General features: G+C 43.8%; 1 protein-coding gene across 1 annotated transcript in view; it reads left to right on the top strand.

Moving 5' to 3' along the window:
* rbpjb (recombination signal binding protein for immunoglobulin kappa J region b) overlaps positions 1-20,411 on the top strand; it is a 92,163-nt gene that overhangs the window by 52,129 nt on the left and 19,623 nt on the right. The window contains exon 3 of the mRNA XM_049568763.1: positions 16,039-16,134. Coding sequence (XP_049424720.1) covers positions 16,039-16,134 — 96 coding nt within the window. The remainder of the gene's footprint in view (positions 1-16,038; positions 16,135-20,411) is intronic.

Below are 20,411 nucleotides of genomic sequence, written 5' to 3'. Positions count from 1 at the left end.
TTAATTTGAATAAGCTCAGCACTGTGTCAAGTTTTTTTTAAGTATTATAATAACAAAGTACTTAAAAAATCCCTGAAATTCAAATGAGTTTTATTCATTATAATGAAATTACTCAGAATCGGAAATCATTCAGCTTTTCTTTTTTTAAATTCTGACACGTCACCGCCTCGTGCCACGCTCTCCCTCCCCTTGATGACATCCCGTCCGACATCGTATTTTATTCTTTCTTCCTTTAACTCATAAAACTCCGGTAAAACCAGTCGGCCCATGCTGACATGACAGAACGTAACACACTTTACTCAACAAGTCTGCTTTTCACTGTGACTTGTTTTCGTGTCTCTTCAGTGGTGAGCTGATGTTAAAGCTCCGCCAAAAACTGAAAATGAAGTTTAAGTTCCAGCTGGCATCATTTCACCTCACAACTTTTAGATGGTACTATGACGCTAAAATGTTTTGTTGAGGATTTTGTAGTTATTCCTAAAAAGTTGGATGAGTAACTATTCGCTGAAAAGAGAGACCTTGATCACATCGTTTGTTTAGGTCAGTGTTTAATAAAAAAGGAAAATGAAAAATAGTGCTTAAAAAAGGACTTAAATTTTATTTTGTGATGTCTGTATGAACCCTGATAATAAACATTGTGTTTTGGTTAGACGCATATTAAAACTTTCAAAGTTTAAAGTGTATAGGGGCTTAGAATATTATGATGGAAGTAAATGATGGCCATTCCCATGCTCTGTTATGTCTTGCAAGTTTTTGCAGCAATTTTTTTGGGTTGATACCATTTGTTACTCAGATTTGGTGCTATATTAAAACATTTTTTAACTCTCAAGAATTGATAAAAATGGCTAAATTCCCTTTAAAATACCACATTCAGACACCAAGACTCTTAGGAACACCATGGAAAAATCTATGCTGTGATTTGGTATCAAAAACTTTTGAGATTTGGAGATTGTGATGCGTCCCACACTGTTGGCAGTAGTTGGCCCGGAGTTGTGGGTGAATGAAATACCACTGATTGGCAGTTCAGCTCAGTGCACAAGTAGAGAGACAAAGTGAAGAACGTAAACAAAAAGCTAAAGTCAAAAGGGAGTGAGATCGAAACAAACTTGTTATATTAGATAAGGCTATTTTTTTAGCAGAAATAGTTCATAATTGTTTGTTATCAGAGTGTCTACAGGTCTTTAAAATGTTTAAGTTTCTGAATATAAGGCCTTTAAAAGTCTTAACTTGTCTTGAATTCAGATTTGATGGGTCTTAAATATCTTCAGTCACATTACCGCTAAAATTTCTCCAGCCTGACAGACCCAAGGACTGTTTACAATCATTGGACAGACCGGAAAAATATTGCAATGATAAATGGCATTTATGACAGCGATGAGATTTTGTTGTCTTTTACGCTAAACACAGGAAACTTAAAGTCACCCAATTGTTGTCATTCTCGCTTACTCTTCATTTATCAGTGTGTTTACTTGGAAAGAGTACTTACATATGTGTCCTGTTGGTCTTCCAGTTTTCTTTTTTGAATGATGAATACAGACTACTGCCACCTGCTGGTATGGAGAGTCATTTCCTCGCATACCAGCGCAGAACTTATTTGCTCGTTGGTCGTTGGCTATAGTCTTTGCAGCGTGTCCATGTGCAACTTTCTGGCTGAGACACAGTCTATGTGAGTCGGCCTTTGTAGCCCCTAGTTCTTTGATATCAATTTGGTGAGTGTGGGCCTTAAAACCCACTCCCTGAAAGACTGTAACGTTGACCGAGGACAGTGGTGTCCCCTCTGAATGGTAGAGGTTAAGACATTCATGTCGACATCAAAATCATTGCCAATCGTCGTCACCAACAGAATTTCACAGGGATCCTGATTTTCTAACAGTGTTACAAGGTGTCTTTAAAAAGCTAGAATCAGATTAGCGCAGAGCTCTGGTATGAAAAGTTGTCCACCTTTTTCTCATTATCGTTCTGTACACATTTGGTCGAGGCCCATCAAAAACATTTTGATTTCTGACTGGTTTCATGCAACACATCAAACTGACGATGAGCTCATTCCTGGTGGTGATGCATATGAAGTTAGAAATGCATCTGCATTGACCGCAACATAAATATATTGCAGATCGGCTGCTTGTTGTTGCCACAATAACAACAGCAGCGTTTTAACCTAGCAAAACAACATTACATGCGTAGTTTTACTGTGTGATTCTGGCCCGGTCGTCCATGTTTCCACCAGCTGTTATCTGTTGACCCCTGCTCCATGACATCATGTGCTCAGCGATTGATTGTTTATTAGTTAGATCTGTGTAGTTTTTCCTCTTGAGACACGCTTTGCTTGTGTTGAAATGAACACCATGTCTCGCAGTTGTTTGTAGGAAGCCAGAGAAAACGATAAATCGCCTTTTCCGAGGACTCGCAGTCTAAACTTGCGCTCTGGTCTGTGCGCTGTGTTCAGCAGAGCTTCTACTCACAGCGCTGCAAGTTTTTGATTATTCTGTCCCTCTAATGTTTGTTCCAAGTCATTTGGAGCAACATTTGGGTGAACACATAACGTTGATGGATGTTGTGGTTTGCCCTGGACGTGTGTGTGTGTGTGTGTGTGTGTGCACTTGTTTGCTGGTTGGTGTCTCTCTTTGTTACTGGGAACGGGCACTGCCTGTGTGTGTGTGTGTGCATGTGTTCGTCCTTTGCGCGTGGCGCTCAGCGGGGAAAATGAGGGGTTGCATACTGCCTGGAACAGCCGAGCATGGTTTTGGAAAAAAGGGGCCCCAGCACCTTTTGATGTGTCCCCCTCTTCATTCATGTGCTGCCAGTCCGCTGGCTTGCACCGGCCCCTCCATTTGTCTGATGGTTTCGATGGCCAGAAATATGACGGACACAAAACACTCTTACCCAGCAGCCCAGAGTGTGTGTGTCTATGTGCCCCTGTGTATCGCGGTGTTGTGTTCTTTGTGTGTGTCGCTTTGTATCTGGCTCAGTGTCCTCATGTCTGCATGTTCACTCACACCCCCCTCTTCTTCTCATGGCAACAACAGTCCCACGATTTTCTGTCAGGCAGCAGCAGAGACAGCTAAAACAGCGCACCGTCCTGCAGGGGCTTTTTAGGGCAGCTAAAGCTCTGGGTCCTGCAGGGCCGCCCTGTCAGGAAGGCTACTCGACTGGAAATACAATACATGACACACATACACTGGAAATGAGCGCTCACAGGCACGCACACACACACATCTGAGATTGAGACACGCGCACAAATCTGCACACAAACAGACACAACACATGAACATAGAGGCTGGATAAGCTGCCTCCTCTGTTGGGGGAGCCGCCCCTTCAAGGGCTTATTCTCCCAAACAACAGGGGAAGGGCCAGCTCTGCAGAATCCATCGCCTCAGATGGAAACGCTCAATATACACAGCTTTGAGTTCAACACTTGTTTGTCAAAAGGGACGAAATTCAGACTGAAATAAAACCCTGATGACCGTTAATTTGTGCCAGGCTATTGTTTGGTCTGGGAGTGCACACTGGGAATTAAAATGTTTTGTTCTTAAAACATGTTTCCTCCAATCTTTGATTGATGATTTGAATTTCTTTTCCAGGCCTTGAAAATATCATGTTCATATGCACAGTCGTGCACGTAAAAGTTGAGCTATGCTCGCAATTCTCCGCTTTACATACACTTAAAGGCCCCGGACACGCCAAGCCAACATCAAAGAGTTACTGTACGTTCACACCAGAAGCTTCCAAAGAGGCAAAGTCTCTCACGGACGTCCAAGAAGCACGACTGTCAAAAAGCTTTGGTCGCTCTAGTCGCTCATCATGTGAATCACTGAACATTCGATCGTGCTTGTCAATTTAAAGGAGCAGCTAAGCGGACTACTGGCTTGAAAGCAGCGTAGTTGCTGCTTGCTGTTGTCCAGTCAAAAAGCTCATAGTTGGCCAACAGAAAGTTATGTTTGGTCAATGAAAACGTATGTCATCCCATTCAAACCAAGCAAGGAAGACTTGCATGCTACGTCGCAACATTAGCCCACAACTCTCTCCTCTATTACTAACATTAAACACTTGAAAACTCACCAGACCAACCAACTACCTCCACGACGCGATCCCAAGCCTCATTCTTTTTATTTTGGTCTCTGTAACCGAACAGCGACACATTATAAAGGACTGAGTGGGCGCCAACGCAAGTAATAAACTTCTTGATATCCATTGTCGGAACAAGTGTGCCGTAGGAACCAAAGTTACATGGCTTGTTCTCTGGGACTCACTTCATCGAAGCACGTCAGCATTCCGACTAGTTGTCGCCGAACCGCGTCAGAGCTCATTACCATAAAGTTAAACGAGTTTTAACTCCCCTCCGGAGCCACTGCGGTCACTTTGGTCGCCCAAGGCGCTCAAGTCTCTGTGCTGTCATTGAAAATGAATAACTTTCGCTGTTTTGGAAGCTCTGGTCGCTTTTGGTGTGAACGTACAGTTAGAGCCGATAAAGGCTGATGGTTGCATTGCCTCCTGTTGCCTGTGTCTCAGCCAAAAAGTTGCACTTGAACACACTGTGAAGACTGAGGCCAAGGGCTAGCTAGCATGTACGTTCTGGACCTGCATGAGAGGAAATAACTCTCTATACCAGCAGGGGGCAGTAGTCTGTTGTCGTCATTCAATAAGGGAAAATGGAAATCCCAACAGGATGGATTCAAGTTGCTAGTTAGCCAGTTAGCACATGAGCAACACAGCCTGGTGTTGGAAGAACAAAACATATTCACCGTGTTGCCAAACAGTAACACAAACAGTTACGAACTGTTTCTGCTAAAGAGCTCAATGACTAAAAAAATAATCTAACCTCATATAGAGTTTGATTTTATCTCACACCCTCTTGACATTAGCCGATAGTTTGCGGTGCTCACTGCTACAACGTTGATTTAACTTGCTGGATTGGTGGAAAAACACCCGACAAGGGCCGACTGGTGCCAATGGTTCAGGACACACCACCGGTACAGGGGCGACGGATGCTCTCCGACGGCCTGACGTTGACCAACAGCTGAACGAACGACCATTTTTTTTACTCGATACAATACAAATTTGGAACTGTCGGAGGGTTACGTTGGATATTCAATGGACATTTACTCCGAACCCAACGCCGTCTTCTTAGCTCGCCTACCAGCCCACTTTTGAACTGCAAGGGGGCTTAGGGATCGTCATTGTGTTACAGTTTAAAGACCGAGTGTGAAGGGTTGAGGGGTATATATTGGCAGAAATGGAATATGATAATAAGTGTGGTGTCTTTAGTGTAGAAGTGCGGATAAGGAAGGTCAAATACACCAGTAAAAAATGGCGCAGATAACTTTCAAAGTTACCTGCACAAGTACATGTACCCAGGAAAAAGTATTAACTCCACTTTCTCAAAGTCACAATATCTCTTTAATCTACCTTTCAGCTTATATGAATAATAAACATTTGTTTTCTCCCCCTAACTGTCTGTTGATGCTGCGGGCTGTTAGACAACCCACACTTTCATCACTGTGACTGTTTACCTGCTGTTTTTAGGTGGTAACATATCAGAGCTCACATCTCGCACACGTTGTCGCAAGATCCTGTCGTTTTAGGCAACTTCCTATCAGTGTTTTAGAGGCTCACAGGGGCCTCGTGGAGGTCACACATCAAACACGGAACTGGCACTTGTGTGTGGGTCACTGGTACGCCGCTAGATTCACACATGGAGGTGGTGTAAAAGAAGTGTGAGCGGCCTGAACTTGCCGATTGTTCACGTCTTAACCCAAGCCTGACACTACGGATGTGTGTAATCTACCTTTTGTGATGCACAAGGGCGCACACTAATTGCAGTCTGATCATCTTAATTGAGCTATTTCACAGTGTGTGTGTGTGAGTATGCCCCTCCACGGTGTGTGTGTGTGTGTGTGTGTGTTCACAGGGGGTCTTGTGACAGTCCGCTCTGCTGTAGACGCTGTGGCAGATGTACAGGACAGATGCCTGTCTGCTCTGCTGCATCTGTAGCCCGGCTTAACCTAGCCCCTCCTCACACACACACACACACACACACACACTGGGACGACCCCCGTAGTGCCTGCTGTTGAATATGTGTCTCTTTTTGTAAATCTGTCTGGCACATTTTTGTCTCACTTGTCGCGCATTTCCTTTTTTTTCCAGCCTCTCTCTGTCGGGTTTATCTCTCGCTTCATCTTTCTTCCTCATTCCATATCGCCTCCTCTTCCTCTCTTTTACTCACATTAGCCGAATGCCCTTTCGCACATTTAACAAGAACGAAACCTGTCGCTCAGATAAAGTTCCCCTACTTTCTTGTCCACCACGTTTGTGCGCTGTCTGTGTCGGCTCAGCTCCTCTTCACTTGTATTACCTACATGTTGCATATGCACACACATATATGACCTAAATATGTGTGCATGTGTCTTGTTAGTTCACTGTAACAGGCAGGTGAACAGCCTCCGTCTGCATCACAAATCTGCTTGGATTGCAGCAGCTGCCAAACCACCAGCTTTGCAGATATTTTTTCTTGCTTAGACGCATGGCTGCTTTGTCATTGTTTGTTCCTGGTTGTGTGCTCCTTTTTATATTTCATGTGGATGTGGCTTTGTGTGTTTCAGTTAAAATTAAAGTGCCCATTACCCTCACTTCCTGTCTGTGATAAAATCTGATGCAACAGGGCATTGATTTCTCCCTCTCGATTTATTTGAATTTGTTTATCATGTCCTTTATGTTGTGTCTGGCCAAACAACTTTTGAGTGTTCAAATTCTACCATCCAACTCGATAGATGGTTAGTGAAGCAAATCTCCCAGTCGCTTGCATGTTTAAGCAGCGTTCAGTGAGAGTACGGTGCTAATTTTGTACCCTGGTCTGCACGCTACTCTTGCATAGGAAGCCGTGCCCTGGTCACCGTCGCTCTCACTTCTCCTTCCCATCTTCGATTCTCAGGAAGAGACCTAATCTCTGTCATCTGTCTCTGACTTGCACTCTCTAACACTTTGTCTTCATAAACTCTTGTTGTCTGAAATTAGTTGAAGAGTTTTGAGGTTGTCGCTCATTGCTGGAAACATTTCCTTTTCCGATTACCTTCGTGACGGCATGTCATTAGTGAAAGGGCAGTTCTGTTTAGATGAATGGTTCCTAAGCGGTTCAGCCACAGGGTCCAGATTTCTCCTCAGTCATTCAAGGTCCATAAAGTTTGACATAATCAGAGTCATACTTGCTTTCAACCATGTCGTTGAGCTAGTTTGCTGTCTCTCAAGTGCCTCTCAAAGTCAAGGATGCTTCCTTGGTCGGGTCCTACAGAGGCTAGGCAAGACTCTCTCCTAGCATTCGGTTGAACAGGCTAGCAAGTGTCCAGGTGTGCGTCATTGATGAGGACCTGCCTTTAATTCCAGCAGTTATACACAAAGAATTGTGGGTACGTCATGCCCCCTTAGGATACAAACATGCATCCCCGAAAGTTCTCTAAAGGAAGGACTCGGTCCTCGTGGAATTTGAACCATCCTTGACACTGGAGCAGTTCTTTAGTGGGATTGAGCGATGTAGCCTCCCTCAACTTTGAGAAGCACCGTCCGTCAAGTAGTTGTCCGTTAGTCACTCACTCTATTGCGGAAACCGGCACTTTAAAATAAAAGCTCAGTGCTGGAAATTCACTGTACATCAAAATAAGGTGTCTTCTTACAAACTTGACATAACTTAGGCCGCAGCCTGATGTGCACCTCCCCAGAAATGTAACTACAGGTCATGGCAGACCTCCTGTCTATTATTGTAAGCTGAAACCATCTCCCTCAGTGGAAACAAAGCTTTTATGTACTAATAAATTGTGAAGACAATAAAGCTTCCACAAATTAGCTGGCTTCATATGAGCAGAGGAAATCTCCGCTCGTCGCTAGGCTAATTTACACAATGTAAAATGCCATAGGCTTGTGCTAATAACGTTAGCATGTTATATTTGTTTGGAAAACATGTTTAGTATAAGACAGTTGTTTTGTCAGTGAACCTTGTGAGTTGTAATGGAGCTGAATTTTGTAATGTTACCTTTGTTAAATGTTGCTGTTGTCCCTGGCTTCATATGAGGAGAGGAAAAGTCTGCTAGCTGCTAGGCTAATTTATACAATGTAAAATGCCATAGGCTTGTGCTAAAAACATTAGCATGTTGTATTTGTGGGGAAAATGTGTCCAGATAAAGACAAGTGTTTGTCTGTGAATGCTGCAAGTTATAGTGAAGCTGATTTGTGTACTTGAGTTTGAAATTGTCTCTATTAAGCCATGTTTAATGTGTGTTTAATGTGTGTTTTGAATCAACTAAACTTTACAGCCACCAAACACCAAGTGTTTTGGAGGTGTAACTGCAGAGTGACACAGACACCACCGCACAAGTATAAATGCTTACGATGGCGTAGAGAGCTCATGCACAAGTCTAAATCCTGCTTAACTCTGTCCCAGGTGCAGAGCTCACACTCCTGCAGCATCAGCCTCATGAATAACAGAGAGAGGGGGCAAAGAGGGGCTCACTGAACCGTTACACTGCACACAGCTCTATGATGACATGTGATTTTACCCATTTTAAATGGTCAAATTTGTGGTAGTTGGACAAAATTGCTGAATGAGGGACTGTAAAACCCAAAGTTCAATATCAGGCCCTATTTTCAGTAGGTGACAATATGCTGACACAACTATCTCCTGTCGATTGCTACATGTGTGGGAGAGCAACCCTGAAAAATGCCTGGATTATTTTGCTAATTATGGTTTTATTTGCTGAAGCATAGCAGACATTTTGTTTATCAGATGGACAGAAATCAGAGGGAAATGTATAGACTTCTTTCAAATAAGGTAGCACAGACTCATTGCCTTTATTGCATGTGGGCTAATCATGCTGTCGTGCAAAGTCACCCCCCGAGGGCCTATCCCAAGCTGGGAAAAACCCTGTTTTGCATTTGCTTTTGATGTCTTCAAGTCTTGATTTCACCCTGAATTTCCCCAACTCTCAAAAAACCCTTTTCCATCTGTACGACATTGTCATATATGTATTTTGTGCCTACTTTTTATTCACAATGTTCAAAGCCGAGATGCCGTGATTCTTATGGCTGCAGCGTTGCATCAGATGGAAATATTTTAGATGTCCTCTAGTGCATCATTTTATACACATTCTGACATATTTGGTGTCTTTGTAAACCCCGGCTCCCCCACTAGAATTGAATCTGAAATTCTGTGGGTTTCAACAATGCTTGGCTCCGCAACCCGAGTTTGTAAAGATGGACCCACCACTGGGTTTATGTTATTCATTTGATCCCAGGATATTGGGTTTCATCTGAGCATTGCCACATGTGGGGCATCTTTTGTTATCTGTTCAGAGGTTATTTAGGGGTAGCTGTGAAGTGGATAGAAATGCTTGAAGAGGGCATAGCAGACGACAATACACGAGGAACCGCTGTGAGTGAAAGCTTAATCTCATGGTGAAGCAGTTCTGTCTTGACGGGTGGAGTGGTCTCTCCCCAACGTAGCCACAGTGGTCTGGAACGGTTTGGTGAGCAGTGAAACAGTGTTAACCACAAGTCAGGGCTGTCGCACGAAACCTACCCACCAACACCAGGGTGAAATTCTGGTGTCATAACATAAATATGCAGCAATGTATTTGAATATTTATGTTTACTGTGCCGGGTGACACGGACCAAAAATCATATCTCTGTGTTGTAAGGCTTAACGGGGACACACATGATATGTGCCTCAGTGTGTTTTTTACAGAGTTGACAGAAACACTCTGTCAACGCCACATGTGAAATGTCACAAGCACCTCTATAAAAATGGACCGTGATTAAAATAAAATACAGACAGGGCTTCCTTCCCTTTCTGAAAATATACACCTACAAAACATGTACATGAAAAAATATTTGTGCTACAGATGTTAAAAGTTTTGTAGCAAAGACCACAGAATTAATGTATCAAGTAAGTTTAATATAGTTTAAGACTGTTCACAGTCTGTGTTCAAAGAGTTTAAAAGTATTTTTTCATGACCTTTAAAGTGAATATAGTACTGAATGCAGATATTGTTTTAAAGATATGTACAGTATTTCTTAGAGAGACAGAGAAATTGTTTGTCTGTGTGATCTACGTTGTTTTATACAGTTTTCTGCGTCATTAGGGCTGCCCCCGACCAAGAATTTTCCTAGTCAACCAGTAGTCATCATTTAGGGCCATTAGTCGACTAGTCGCCCGCATGTTTACGATATTAATTTAATTATTAAATGATATATTTTGGTGGTTTGAGTTGAAGGTATGAGAAAGAATAGTATCAGTAACATTGTTAACACTGTGCTACATTACAGAGAAATACAAACCGTACTAATGAACCTTCATTAATATAGGCCTATATTTTATCTACAAGTGCACGTCACACACTGAGCGAGCCGCCTGTTAATGACGCTGTGGGCTAATGGGCATGTAGCTACTTCCATGTGTCAGATGATACGTCATGTTTGTAGTCGACCAATGAAGATGAGTTTACATATCACCTTGGGTTCGTCCTTCACATTCTCAAAATGATCCCACACTTTGGATTTCCTGCCCGACATGTTATTAACTAGCCTGTGGAATAACCGCAGGTACCAGCTCTGGAAATGTTGTGTCTTGAACCACCTGGAAACGTGAAAAAAAATATATTGTACGTTAAATCAATATATTGTTTGGTCTAGAAGATGTCAGAAAACACTAAAAAAAATGCTGCTCCAGTCCTGTTAACTCCTGGTGCTGTTTGCATACTGCTTGTTGTGTTTGACCAACTGTTAAAACCCAAAGTTTAAACTGGGGTCTGAGAGTCCTCCCATCAAATACTTTGTTTCCTGCAGTCTGTTTAATTTTTTCGCACCTATGTGTATCTTTTCTACATTGATTTATGGTGGAAATGTCATGCTACTTCCTGATTCAACAGTGCATACAGTAGTTGCTTCATCTTCTCTCTGTTGCATGGCAGATTGTACCCACTGCTTTTGAGGTTATATTCTGTCTCCACCTTCTTTACTGGAGGCGCTGATGCTTTTATGAGCCTTTATACACCTTGTATTAACATGCTTCTTGGGATCTGATCACAAGTGGACAGCGCTAAATACAATTCTAAATGACCACTAAGATGCATTGTGATCCGATCACTCCCTAGTTGTCATTTGACCACAAATCTTTTGTAGTGTAAACACTGATGCGCCCTAATGCGTCCCCGCCAAGGACTACAAAATTTAACAATGAGTTGGACAAAGTGTTGCGTGACTGTCCATCAAAGGAGATGTGTTGAAATTTGCTGACAGTGATATCTCCAGCTGTTCTGGCTGCTAACGTGACTAGCAAGCGTGCTAGAATGTGGATGTAATAACTGCGCATGGAGGTTTGACCTTTAAAGAGGAAGTGTCAGAGGCAATAACGAAATCTGAACACAAGCGGTCAGCTGAAGACACCAGAGACAAATGGCGATGTGTCTCGGAACAAAGAAAAACATGCGAGAGTCCTCTGCTACTGTTATGTTTTACTGGGGTGGGACAAAGGCACATGTTCCAAATTCTGAGCCAGACATGTACTTTGCGACCCCTCCGAAATCTACGCCTGTGCCATAGAAAAGCATCAAATCCTCCTAACTTGGGATCTGGATCAAATTTGGCATTTTTGCTTGCACTAAGGTGTCCGAATGGTTAAGCCGCATACCATGCAACCACAGTGTGTGTGCGTGTTGTTTTATCAGTGATGTCACCCTTCCTGCACGTCCTGCAGGTCGCAGGCATCATCAGAGGTGTCCAGTGACATGTGCCCTGCAGGCCTGACATCAGCAGGTTTGGACTGCGTGTTCTCCGTATAATCAATCATCGCTGTGCGCTCAGGAGTCTCCCTGGGGTTACTGAGTGTATCGTTCAGCGTCAGACGAGGGTTGCGTTATTTACTGTAAAGCGCATCCTTGCAAGTGATAGTTTTAAAAGGCTGTAGTTGTTTGCACCTTTTGTTCCTGCCTGATTCAGGAAGAGAAAATAATTTCCTCCATGTGGTGTGTAAATGGTATCAGACTCGTGGGATCAGTTAAACGGCCTCAAATGTTTGGAATTCCAGGATTGTACCTCCGTCAGTGATTCAGAAAATAATTTTGCGTCAATTCCGAGACTCGGAGCTTTTACCCCGAAAAATAATTGTCTCATCACACAGCGAGGCGAGAAATAAAACGTTTCCCGGTCCATTATGAAATGGATAAACCAAATAGCCCTCCCAGCCTTCCACCTCCTCGTCTGCACCCGCCTCCCACACACACACACACACACACACACACACACACACTGTGAGGGGCCCCTTGCTTTTCATAACAAAGGCCCTGTCTAACCCGAGCGTGCGGCCCAGTATTGCGTGGCAGAGTGGAAAGCTGTGTGTCTGAGTGGGGAGCCCTCTGAAGCGCCCCGGCGTGTCAGGTGTCACTGACATCTGTGCATGTGCGCAGATTTGGTCGGGGGGGGGGTGTGCGCTGTCCATGCGTGTGATGCGTCTTAATTGTGCATCTGAGCCTGATCTTTGACCCTCTTGCTTTCCAGCCCGCCATAAGCTCCAGCGCTCTCCCCGAAATATTTAAATAATTTCAGGGGTGTTTGTGTAGCGGAGGTGTGGGGGAGGTGTGGGAGTTGACAGAAGTAATTGGAGCGCAGACCTTGCAACATTTTGACATGAGATGAGGAATCTTTGCTGGTGAGCTCAGCGCTGTTGTTTTTGTTTTTTCAGCTCTGGTGTTTTCTTTTTTCCTTCTTCCACCCCTCCTCTTCCTCGTCTCCCGTGCTCCTCACTGTCCCTCTGAGCCGGTCATTAACGTTTCAGCCTGCCCCCACCTCAGACTGACCCAGCTGGGGGAGAACATAGCTTTTTTGGCGAGCGGACAGTGCAGCCTCTGAGGCTTTCCAGAGGTCACTGCGAGTGTACTGTATGTGTGTTTCTGTATGTTCTCATTCCATACCTCGCACTTTTGTTTTTTTAATCCATCTACACTAATGCAGGCCTTACGCTAAACGTTCTTCTGATCTCGATCGTATGGTGTAAGGTGGTCGTAAAACTCGGTCGGAGCAGTCTTAAGTCACTCTTCTTCTCATCTTGACGTTATAACAAATAAAAAAAGTTTGATATTTTCTCAAGTTTTTAGTGTTGGCTCTGCTGAAGTTGATGTGAATGTTGTCAACAGCCGATCAGTGTTTTCTCTCCAGCACCAAACAGGAAGCAGCAAAGCAGGTAGACGTCCAGTTCAGTTCAGTGGGCTTTCTTCCCATTTCCACTGTGAAAAGTTGTGGATGGTACCAATGGATCCATTCCGTACTGTCCCCATGTTTGGTCCCCCCTCTGTTGGGGTACCTAGCACACAGATCTGGTACTAAAAGGTGGAGCTGTGAACACTGCAGTCTGATTGGTCAATAGAGGACGGTCACTCTGCTCAGGGCTGAGTTGTGGCTGGTTTTGAGGCTCATGTAACCACTGTTCATACTGTGGAGAGTTTTATTACTGTAACTATAAAATGAAAGGGTGTTTTGCTGCCTCTCGCTGCAGCCTCATTCTGTGGACAATAAACAAGGTTCAGACTGATAACGGAGGAAATACAGTGAGTGACAACAACTCCGCCCACATTTAAGAGTACTGTTTAGACACACTAGGGTCTAGGTACCATGTCTGAAGGGTTACTTTTGCTTCCAAAGGTACCATACCGAAAGTGTTTGGTGGAAACGAGGCTTAACGGTGTTGGGCAGACCGAGTCTTCTCAGTCTCGGTTCCTTTGAGCTGATACTTGTCAAGGTATCGAACCTTTGAGTTTTGAAACTTTTAGCAAAATATGGTGAGTTTTCTGCAACTCTCTGTTAGTACATGCTCTTTCGGCAGCCAGTGCGACCGGCCCCACAAAACTTCTCTTCGATGCGTCACCCGTCATCGTGTATGACTGTACATTAATAAATTAAGCATCACACTTGTACGTGGGTAGGCTACGTAAGCTCAAGACAGCACTACAGAAATGTCAGTGACCAACAATCTGTGGTTCTTTGAAGGGCAAGTAGCCGACATGCCAGTTAGATCCACAGCCATGTGCTGCATTCATGTGGTGTCAGATTAATCGGCCCCATTTATTTTGCTCTTTATTAGCAACTTGTTGTTAAAACAATCTTGAGCAATCATATCTTCTTTGTCCAAGTTGTGCCCACATAACAACTTAAAGCTCATGAACACAAAGTTGGAAGAACAACCATCTGAGGAACTTCATGAATGCACCTTTGGCCTCAGCTGGCTGATATCTCAACAGGGCTCCAATTTAATTGGTCGTCGCTCGTTCATTCAGGGCCGATTCTGCACTATGTTACTGCATAACAACAAAATGAGCAGCAGGAAAAGGAGTTGAGTTTTGGTAGCAGGATGTTCTAATGCTATGCACAGAATATAGCTTCAAGGTTTTCATAGGGTATTCCAGTCACCAGGGGGTGATCATTGCTACTAGGGCTGTCAACGAATATTCTAAATTCGAATTTAAATTCGAATTTGAAAAAAAATTGACCTTCGAATGTGAAAATTGATATTCGATTGTGGAGAGAGAAAAAAAACACCACCGCAGCTGTCCTCTTTGCGAGTGGGCGTTGGCGTCAGACGTGCATTTCTCCAGCCTGGTCGACAAGCGGTTCTGCTCCCAGCTGTTGTCTCTGTCACCCGGCTTGACACATTCGCTCACGGCTCACACAGAAAATAGACCAGACCCGATCGCTGCAGGGAGCGAGCCGGTCACGGTCCGGTGCTTCGAGGCTATTCGCAGCGCTTCCGCGGGCGGTGTTGTCACGGGTCAGAGAGGGGGGGCGAGTGAGAGGTCCGCGGTCGTTTATAACGTAATGTTATAGATAATTGTTTTATGTGTTTTAATGTGTAGGTATGTAAACGTTTTCAAAGACGTTTATGTTGAAATAAAAATACCTACAGGTAGTTATGTTTTATATACAAGTATGTTTCCTTGTATTAGTTTGCCCTCTTGTGGACATAATGCGGAAAAAAAAATATTCGAATGGTTCGAATCTATGAGTTATTTTTAGAAGGAATATTCGAACGTCATTTCTGAACAGTTTTGACAGCCCTAATTGCTTAGCTGTGTATACTATATGTGTAGTATTTTCTAGGTAACGAGCCAATGCTTGTATATAGGTAGGTCGTTGGAGCCCAACAGATACTCCTGGGTGAGCAGCTTATGTCCAGTATGTTCAGTCTCGTTCAGGCTGTCTGGATTTGAGTCCAATTCAATCGTTCTTGATCACTCACCGCAGCAAGGACCGTGAGCAGTACCCTACGATAACAGTGGGAGTGGGAAAAGTCAGGGTTCATGAGCACTCCGATATTCAACAGGCTGACTTGGCACATTAGATACCAAACAGAGTCGTTCAGAAAGATTTGTTGGTTCATTTTTGCCCATCACCAGACGGTAAACATGGAGGAGACTCCAAGGAGGTGCAAGTATGTCAAGCCTTGGTTCTCTTGGACAGTGGGAAAGGAGGAGACACTGGTGGATGTTGAATTCGGCACGTACTTGATCCTTCAATCAGCACTTACTGTAGAGAGAAAACTGTTGGCGTCTCATTCCCATGTTCTCCTCCCAATAAAAAAATTCAGCTAACCCACGGAGGCTGGTTGAGAGTTGAGACATCAAAATCCTAAATGTAAAGTTAGTACGTAAATACAGTTTGTTTTTATAGTTTATATTGATGCCGAACTGACAAGAACAGTGTCGACATATGACGCCTTTTATCTTGTGTTTCTAGAGTTTGTGTTTTTGCAGACACGTAAGGACTCATGCGAAATAATCTAGTTGTAGTCCTGCATATAGTGACCCTGCAGGATCCCCAGTCTTTGTAAAACTTTACAGTGTGTGACAAAAACACAGTGACCCCAACACCAGCCCTTGATGCTCCCTGTCTTCATCTTAAAGTTTCAACACACCCAGTATCTCTTAAACTCATCTGCTGGATCACAAAATGACTCGTCAATAAACAAACTTCTCTCTTTTCTTTCTGTCTCCCTCTGTATTCACCGTGCAGAGAAGCGATGAGGAATTACCTGAAGGAGCGAGGTGACCAAACTGTCATGATCCTGCACGCAAAAGTTGCACAGAAATCCTACGGCAATGAGAAAAGGTGAGTGAAATACAAACATCAAGTCGTCCTTCACCAAGGTTTCCTCAGGCATTGATTATCATTGGAAGATGTTGGATTGGAGAAAACAGAATGAGGCTGAGAAGGTTTTTGGAGGTTTAACAGATTCATAGTTGGGGGAAAAAAAATCACCCAGTTTCATCAGTAATCTCTCTGGCTCTCTCTGCAGTGTTGGATTAACACTTCACATTCATAAAACTGATTTCCTTTTCATTATTTTTCTTGCTGAAAGTTGGAGGAGAAATCGACACCACTTTGCTGTCGTGCTCAATAAATACGAGGCTATAGCAAGTAGCCGGTTACTTAGCAACAAAAGGCAACAAAGCCCACCTCCCAGCGACTGTAAAGCTCATTAATAATCGGCACATTTTATCTTGTTTGCTTCTATCTTGTCCACAAACACATCATGTGCCAGATTATTTCTCGGCCAGGAGCTTTATTAGCTGTTTCCTCTTGTTTCCAGTATTAATGCTAAGCTAAGCTAACAGGCTGCTGGCTGCAGACGTAGTCCCCGATCACTCTGAGACACATTGCTACAGGTGTGACCACTTCAGAAACGCCTCGGTGAACAGTGTGGTGAACCACTGAGGTTGCTAACCCATCTCCATGCATGCCTTTACCGATCAGTATTTGAATAATGTGATGACCGTCAGATCATGCACAGAGCTTTTACTTTGAAGTGCTGTTTCCTGCTGTAGAGTGAGTGACTAACAAACAGCTGAGACAGCAAACTAGCTTGAGACATGGCCAAAGCAAGTACGACGCTGAATACATTAAACAGCGTGGACTATGAACCAGTGACTTAAGAGAAAACTTGACCCCGTTGGTGGACCAGTTGGGAACCAGTTGCATTTGTATGCAAAAACAAAATCTTTTCTTTCGATCAGTGTCTCAGCCCCACAATTACTGCCCCATTGCATCCCCATATGCCCCACAACAGCACCACATAAAGCTAGCGTAGCATCAGCTAACCTAGCTGAATAACACAGTACCACAGCTAGAAACAAAAACCTATAATTCGTTGATGCTTCACCTGTCAGGCATCAGTTTGCAGCTTCATGTCACCAGCCTGTTGCCGTGTCACTGGGCCCATACACGTGCTGCATTTTTGCACCCTTAAATCCTGTTTTGTTTTTTGTTTTCAGTGTAGATTGAGCCGAACCACACTTCAAAGCAAGAGCAATACCATCGAGGTAGCACCCAAAGATTAACACAGTTACGTTTTTGGAATGCAACAACACACCCTGCATGTCACGTGACTAGGAACAGCCAATCAAAGCCAGGGTACTTCCTACCATAAATATCATACTGTAAGTATGATGAATAGGGTTTCAAGGTATACCATGATATTAAAATTGACGGTTATTGCACCGTGTACATTTGCTCATCTACAACATCGGAAAAAATGCAACTGGACACAAAATCAAAACTTTATTTTAGTTGTTTTCAAAAGGGAGACTTTTTTCTTCCATTAATAACTGGCGTCAAATTTCAAATCTCGTACCAAAATGTTTGTTTACCCAAAAATAACCCTCCATTTTCATTCTTTTAACGGTCACTCTGATTATCAATAATGGTAATTCTGTTTCACCACCATGATACCGTGAAACAACGATATTTTCTGCGGATGTGTTTGCGTAGCGAGTGCTTGTGATTTAACATTTTATCCGCCTTTTACCCAGTTTTTAAAGCCATATATTGGGCTACACTTATATTTCCTGGTTGTTTTTTAATGTATACGTATTAACAAAGTGAAGGATTTTATTCATCAAGCACTCAGATTTCCTGGTGTGGACAGCTTGCCGAGGCTAGCGAACCGGCTTGTTTTTAGCATTGGGAGCTAACCTTCACAGCAAGAACAAGACAAGCTACAATCTGCTGACTGAAGGCTAATCTCTGCAGCGCCTTGAATATGATCAGCTCCGAACTCCGGATCTCAGGCTATGATATGGTGCTAATTATGGTTGTATAGCAACGTTAGGTGCAACTTGCATCTGCACCCTTGAAAGCACCTAGCGCTCGACGTCACAAAACATGGAGCATGTGTCCCTGCTCTTAAACAGATATAAGAGTGATATCAGTCTTTACAGACGACCCCCAAAATGTTGAGCTTTTCAAGAGAGAGACTTTTTATAATCTAATTTTGACTATTATTGCGTCTGTCTTCAATTTCAGTTCCTTTTTTTTCCAGATATGAGCTAAAAGTCACTTGTGTGAACGTTCCGACCTCTAATCATGAACATCACAGAAGCCCTTACACACACTGACCTCTTGTCGAGTGCGCTGATTGCAAACAGCTCAGCCTTTAAGGGAGGTATTAGCATCACGTAGAGACGCAAACTTGGCTGCCTTCGTCGCGAGGGTGTAGGGAGAGGTAATGTGTGTCACTCAAGGGGACAAGAAGGCGAACGAAGAACACACATTCCAGCTTGCCTCCGTGCAACGTGGGCACCTCGACCTTTCTGATCTCAAAGAAGGTCAGAGGAGGAAACGAGTGGCGATCTCCGGTGTGAGGCCACGTTCAGGTGAAGGAAAGGGAGCAATGGGGATAGGGGAGATAAAAGACGCAGGCGGGGGATGCACTGATGTTTAGGTGCAAGGTTTCAAGGACGAGCGCACACAGGTCTTGCAGTTTCTTTTCCTCTCTTGAACCCTGCAACTCGTCTTTTCTTCCTCAACCCTTCCTGTAACTCTACTCTCACCTTTTTACCTCTCATTCTCAAACTTTTTATAGCTTTTACCCTCCCCACCCTCCGCTCCACCCGCCCCTCTTCTCTGGCTCATTATGCAACTTCTCCTCAGCTCTCCATCCTCCGCCTGTTTTTTCTTGGCCCGAGCCGCGGTGCTGCTTGCGATCTCATCAGGCCCTATCTCTTGGCAAATCAGCCGTTCGCAGGCCAACTCGGAGACACCTCGGAGAGTTGGAGCGCGACGGGAGAAAAAGACGGAGAGATGAATTCCTCAGATAAATTGTGGCTGTCTTGTCCAGTTAAAGTGACACCGGGCGAGGCGAGCGGCGCTGAGAGGAAACCATTTACTTGTCACATGCATGCTGGTGCAGGTTTCGGTATCAGTGTTAGCCGGGGTTGCGAGTTGCTCAATGCCGTGCAGATGCAGGGATTACAATTGTGTGCTCAGTTAAAACCACAGTATCTGTAACCAATAGAGCGTCCAGCCGGATCACACACACACACACACACACACACACACACACACACACACACACACGAGTATCTGAATGAGTGTGTGCTTAGCTGAAGGGATTTCTGCTGCATCACAGACACAAAGTCAGGTCCCTGCCTCCATGTGCATGTCACTGTTTCAACATCCTTTGGCCTGCAAAGCCGTCATGTTCATGTCGCCTGTCTCGCACCTCTGATTACTTCTCTCTGTATCGTAACAAGGGAGCCTGAGAGAGTGGGTGCACGGGGAATGCTAATGTCCCTCTTTCTAGCTGCCTCTCTCTTCTGTGTGTGTGTCTGCGCTTTTTATAGGAGGTGAAAGTAGACAAACACCCGCAGAGACAGACAGTGGTGTTGTGAAATAGGTTGCTTTCCAGTTCTACTCTGACGCACAGGAGTTCAGATTCGACGAAGCTGAAGTTCTGTACCTGACGATTAGGAAGTGTTTCAAGGCAGAAGAGCAGGAAATCCTGAAATGGAAAAAAAGTTACGTTTGTACTTGAATTTCTGGCTTCGTGTTTATTTTAACAGATCAGTTTCATGCTGGACTGCTCATGTTAACATCTGCTAAATGAGGCTGGACAGCTTGAGGACAGAGTGCTTAGTTTGGTTGTATATAACAGCAGCTGATAAAAGTTCTTTGGTGAAGCTCAGCACAGGTCTGCCCTCTCCTGGTGTGAATGGAGAGATGCATCCAGCTTGTTCCATTGAAAGAGGTGTAACAGTGGTGTTTCTTGGGTTGTGTTCTTGATATATACTTTGCACAAATATTGTTCTCTGTTGAAATGTTGTTGAAATGACTTCTTTCAGGACAAATAATATAAAAGTCAGTTTTAAAGTGGATTGAGACATGTCTCTGTTTACAGCAACAAACTGAAATATTTGTCAAAGGAGCAAAAATTGTCACATATATTTGGACCTTTACCTCTTCCACTCCATCCCTCCCTACCATGGACCCATTTCTGTGTTTTTATGTGGGAAGAGGGGACCCTTAGTGAGAGATAGCAGGTCAATAGTATACACCACATATAAGTGACATGCATCATTTGACAGGTGGGAACCTTGAGAAGAATTTAA

Source organism: Epinephelus fuscoguttatus, linkage group LG23 (genome assembly GCF_011397635.1).
Source record: "Epinephelus fuscoguttatus linkage group LG23, E.fuscoguttatus.final_Chr_v1".
Taxonomy (NCBI): domain Eukaryota; kingdom Metazoa; phylum Chordata; class Actinopteri; order Perciformes; family Serranidae; genus Epinephelus; species Epinephelus fuscoguttatus.
This window is presented reverse-complemented; position numbering and strand designations above follow the sequence as displayed.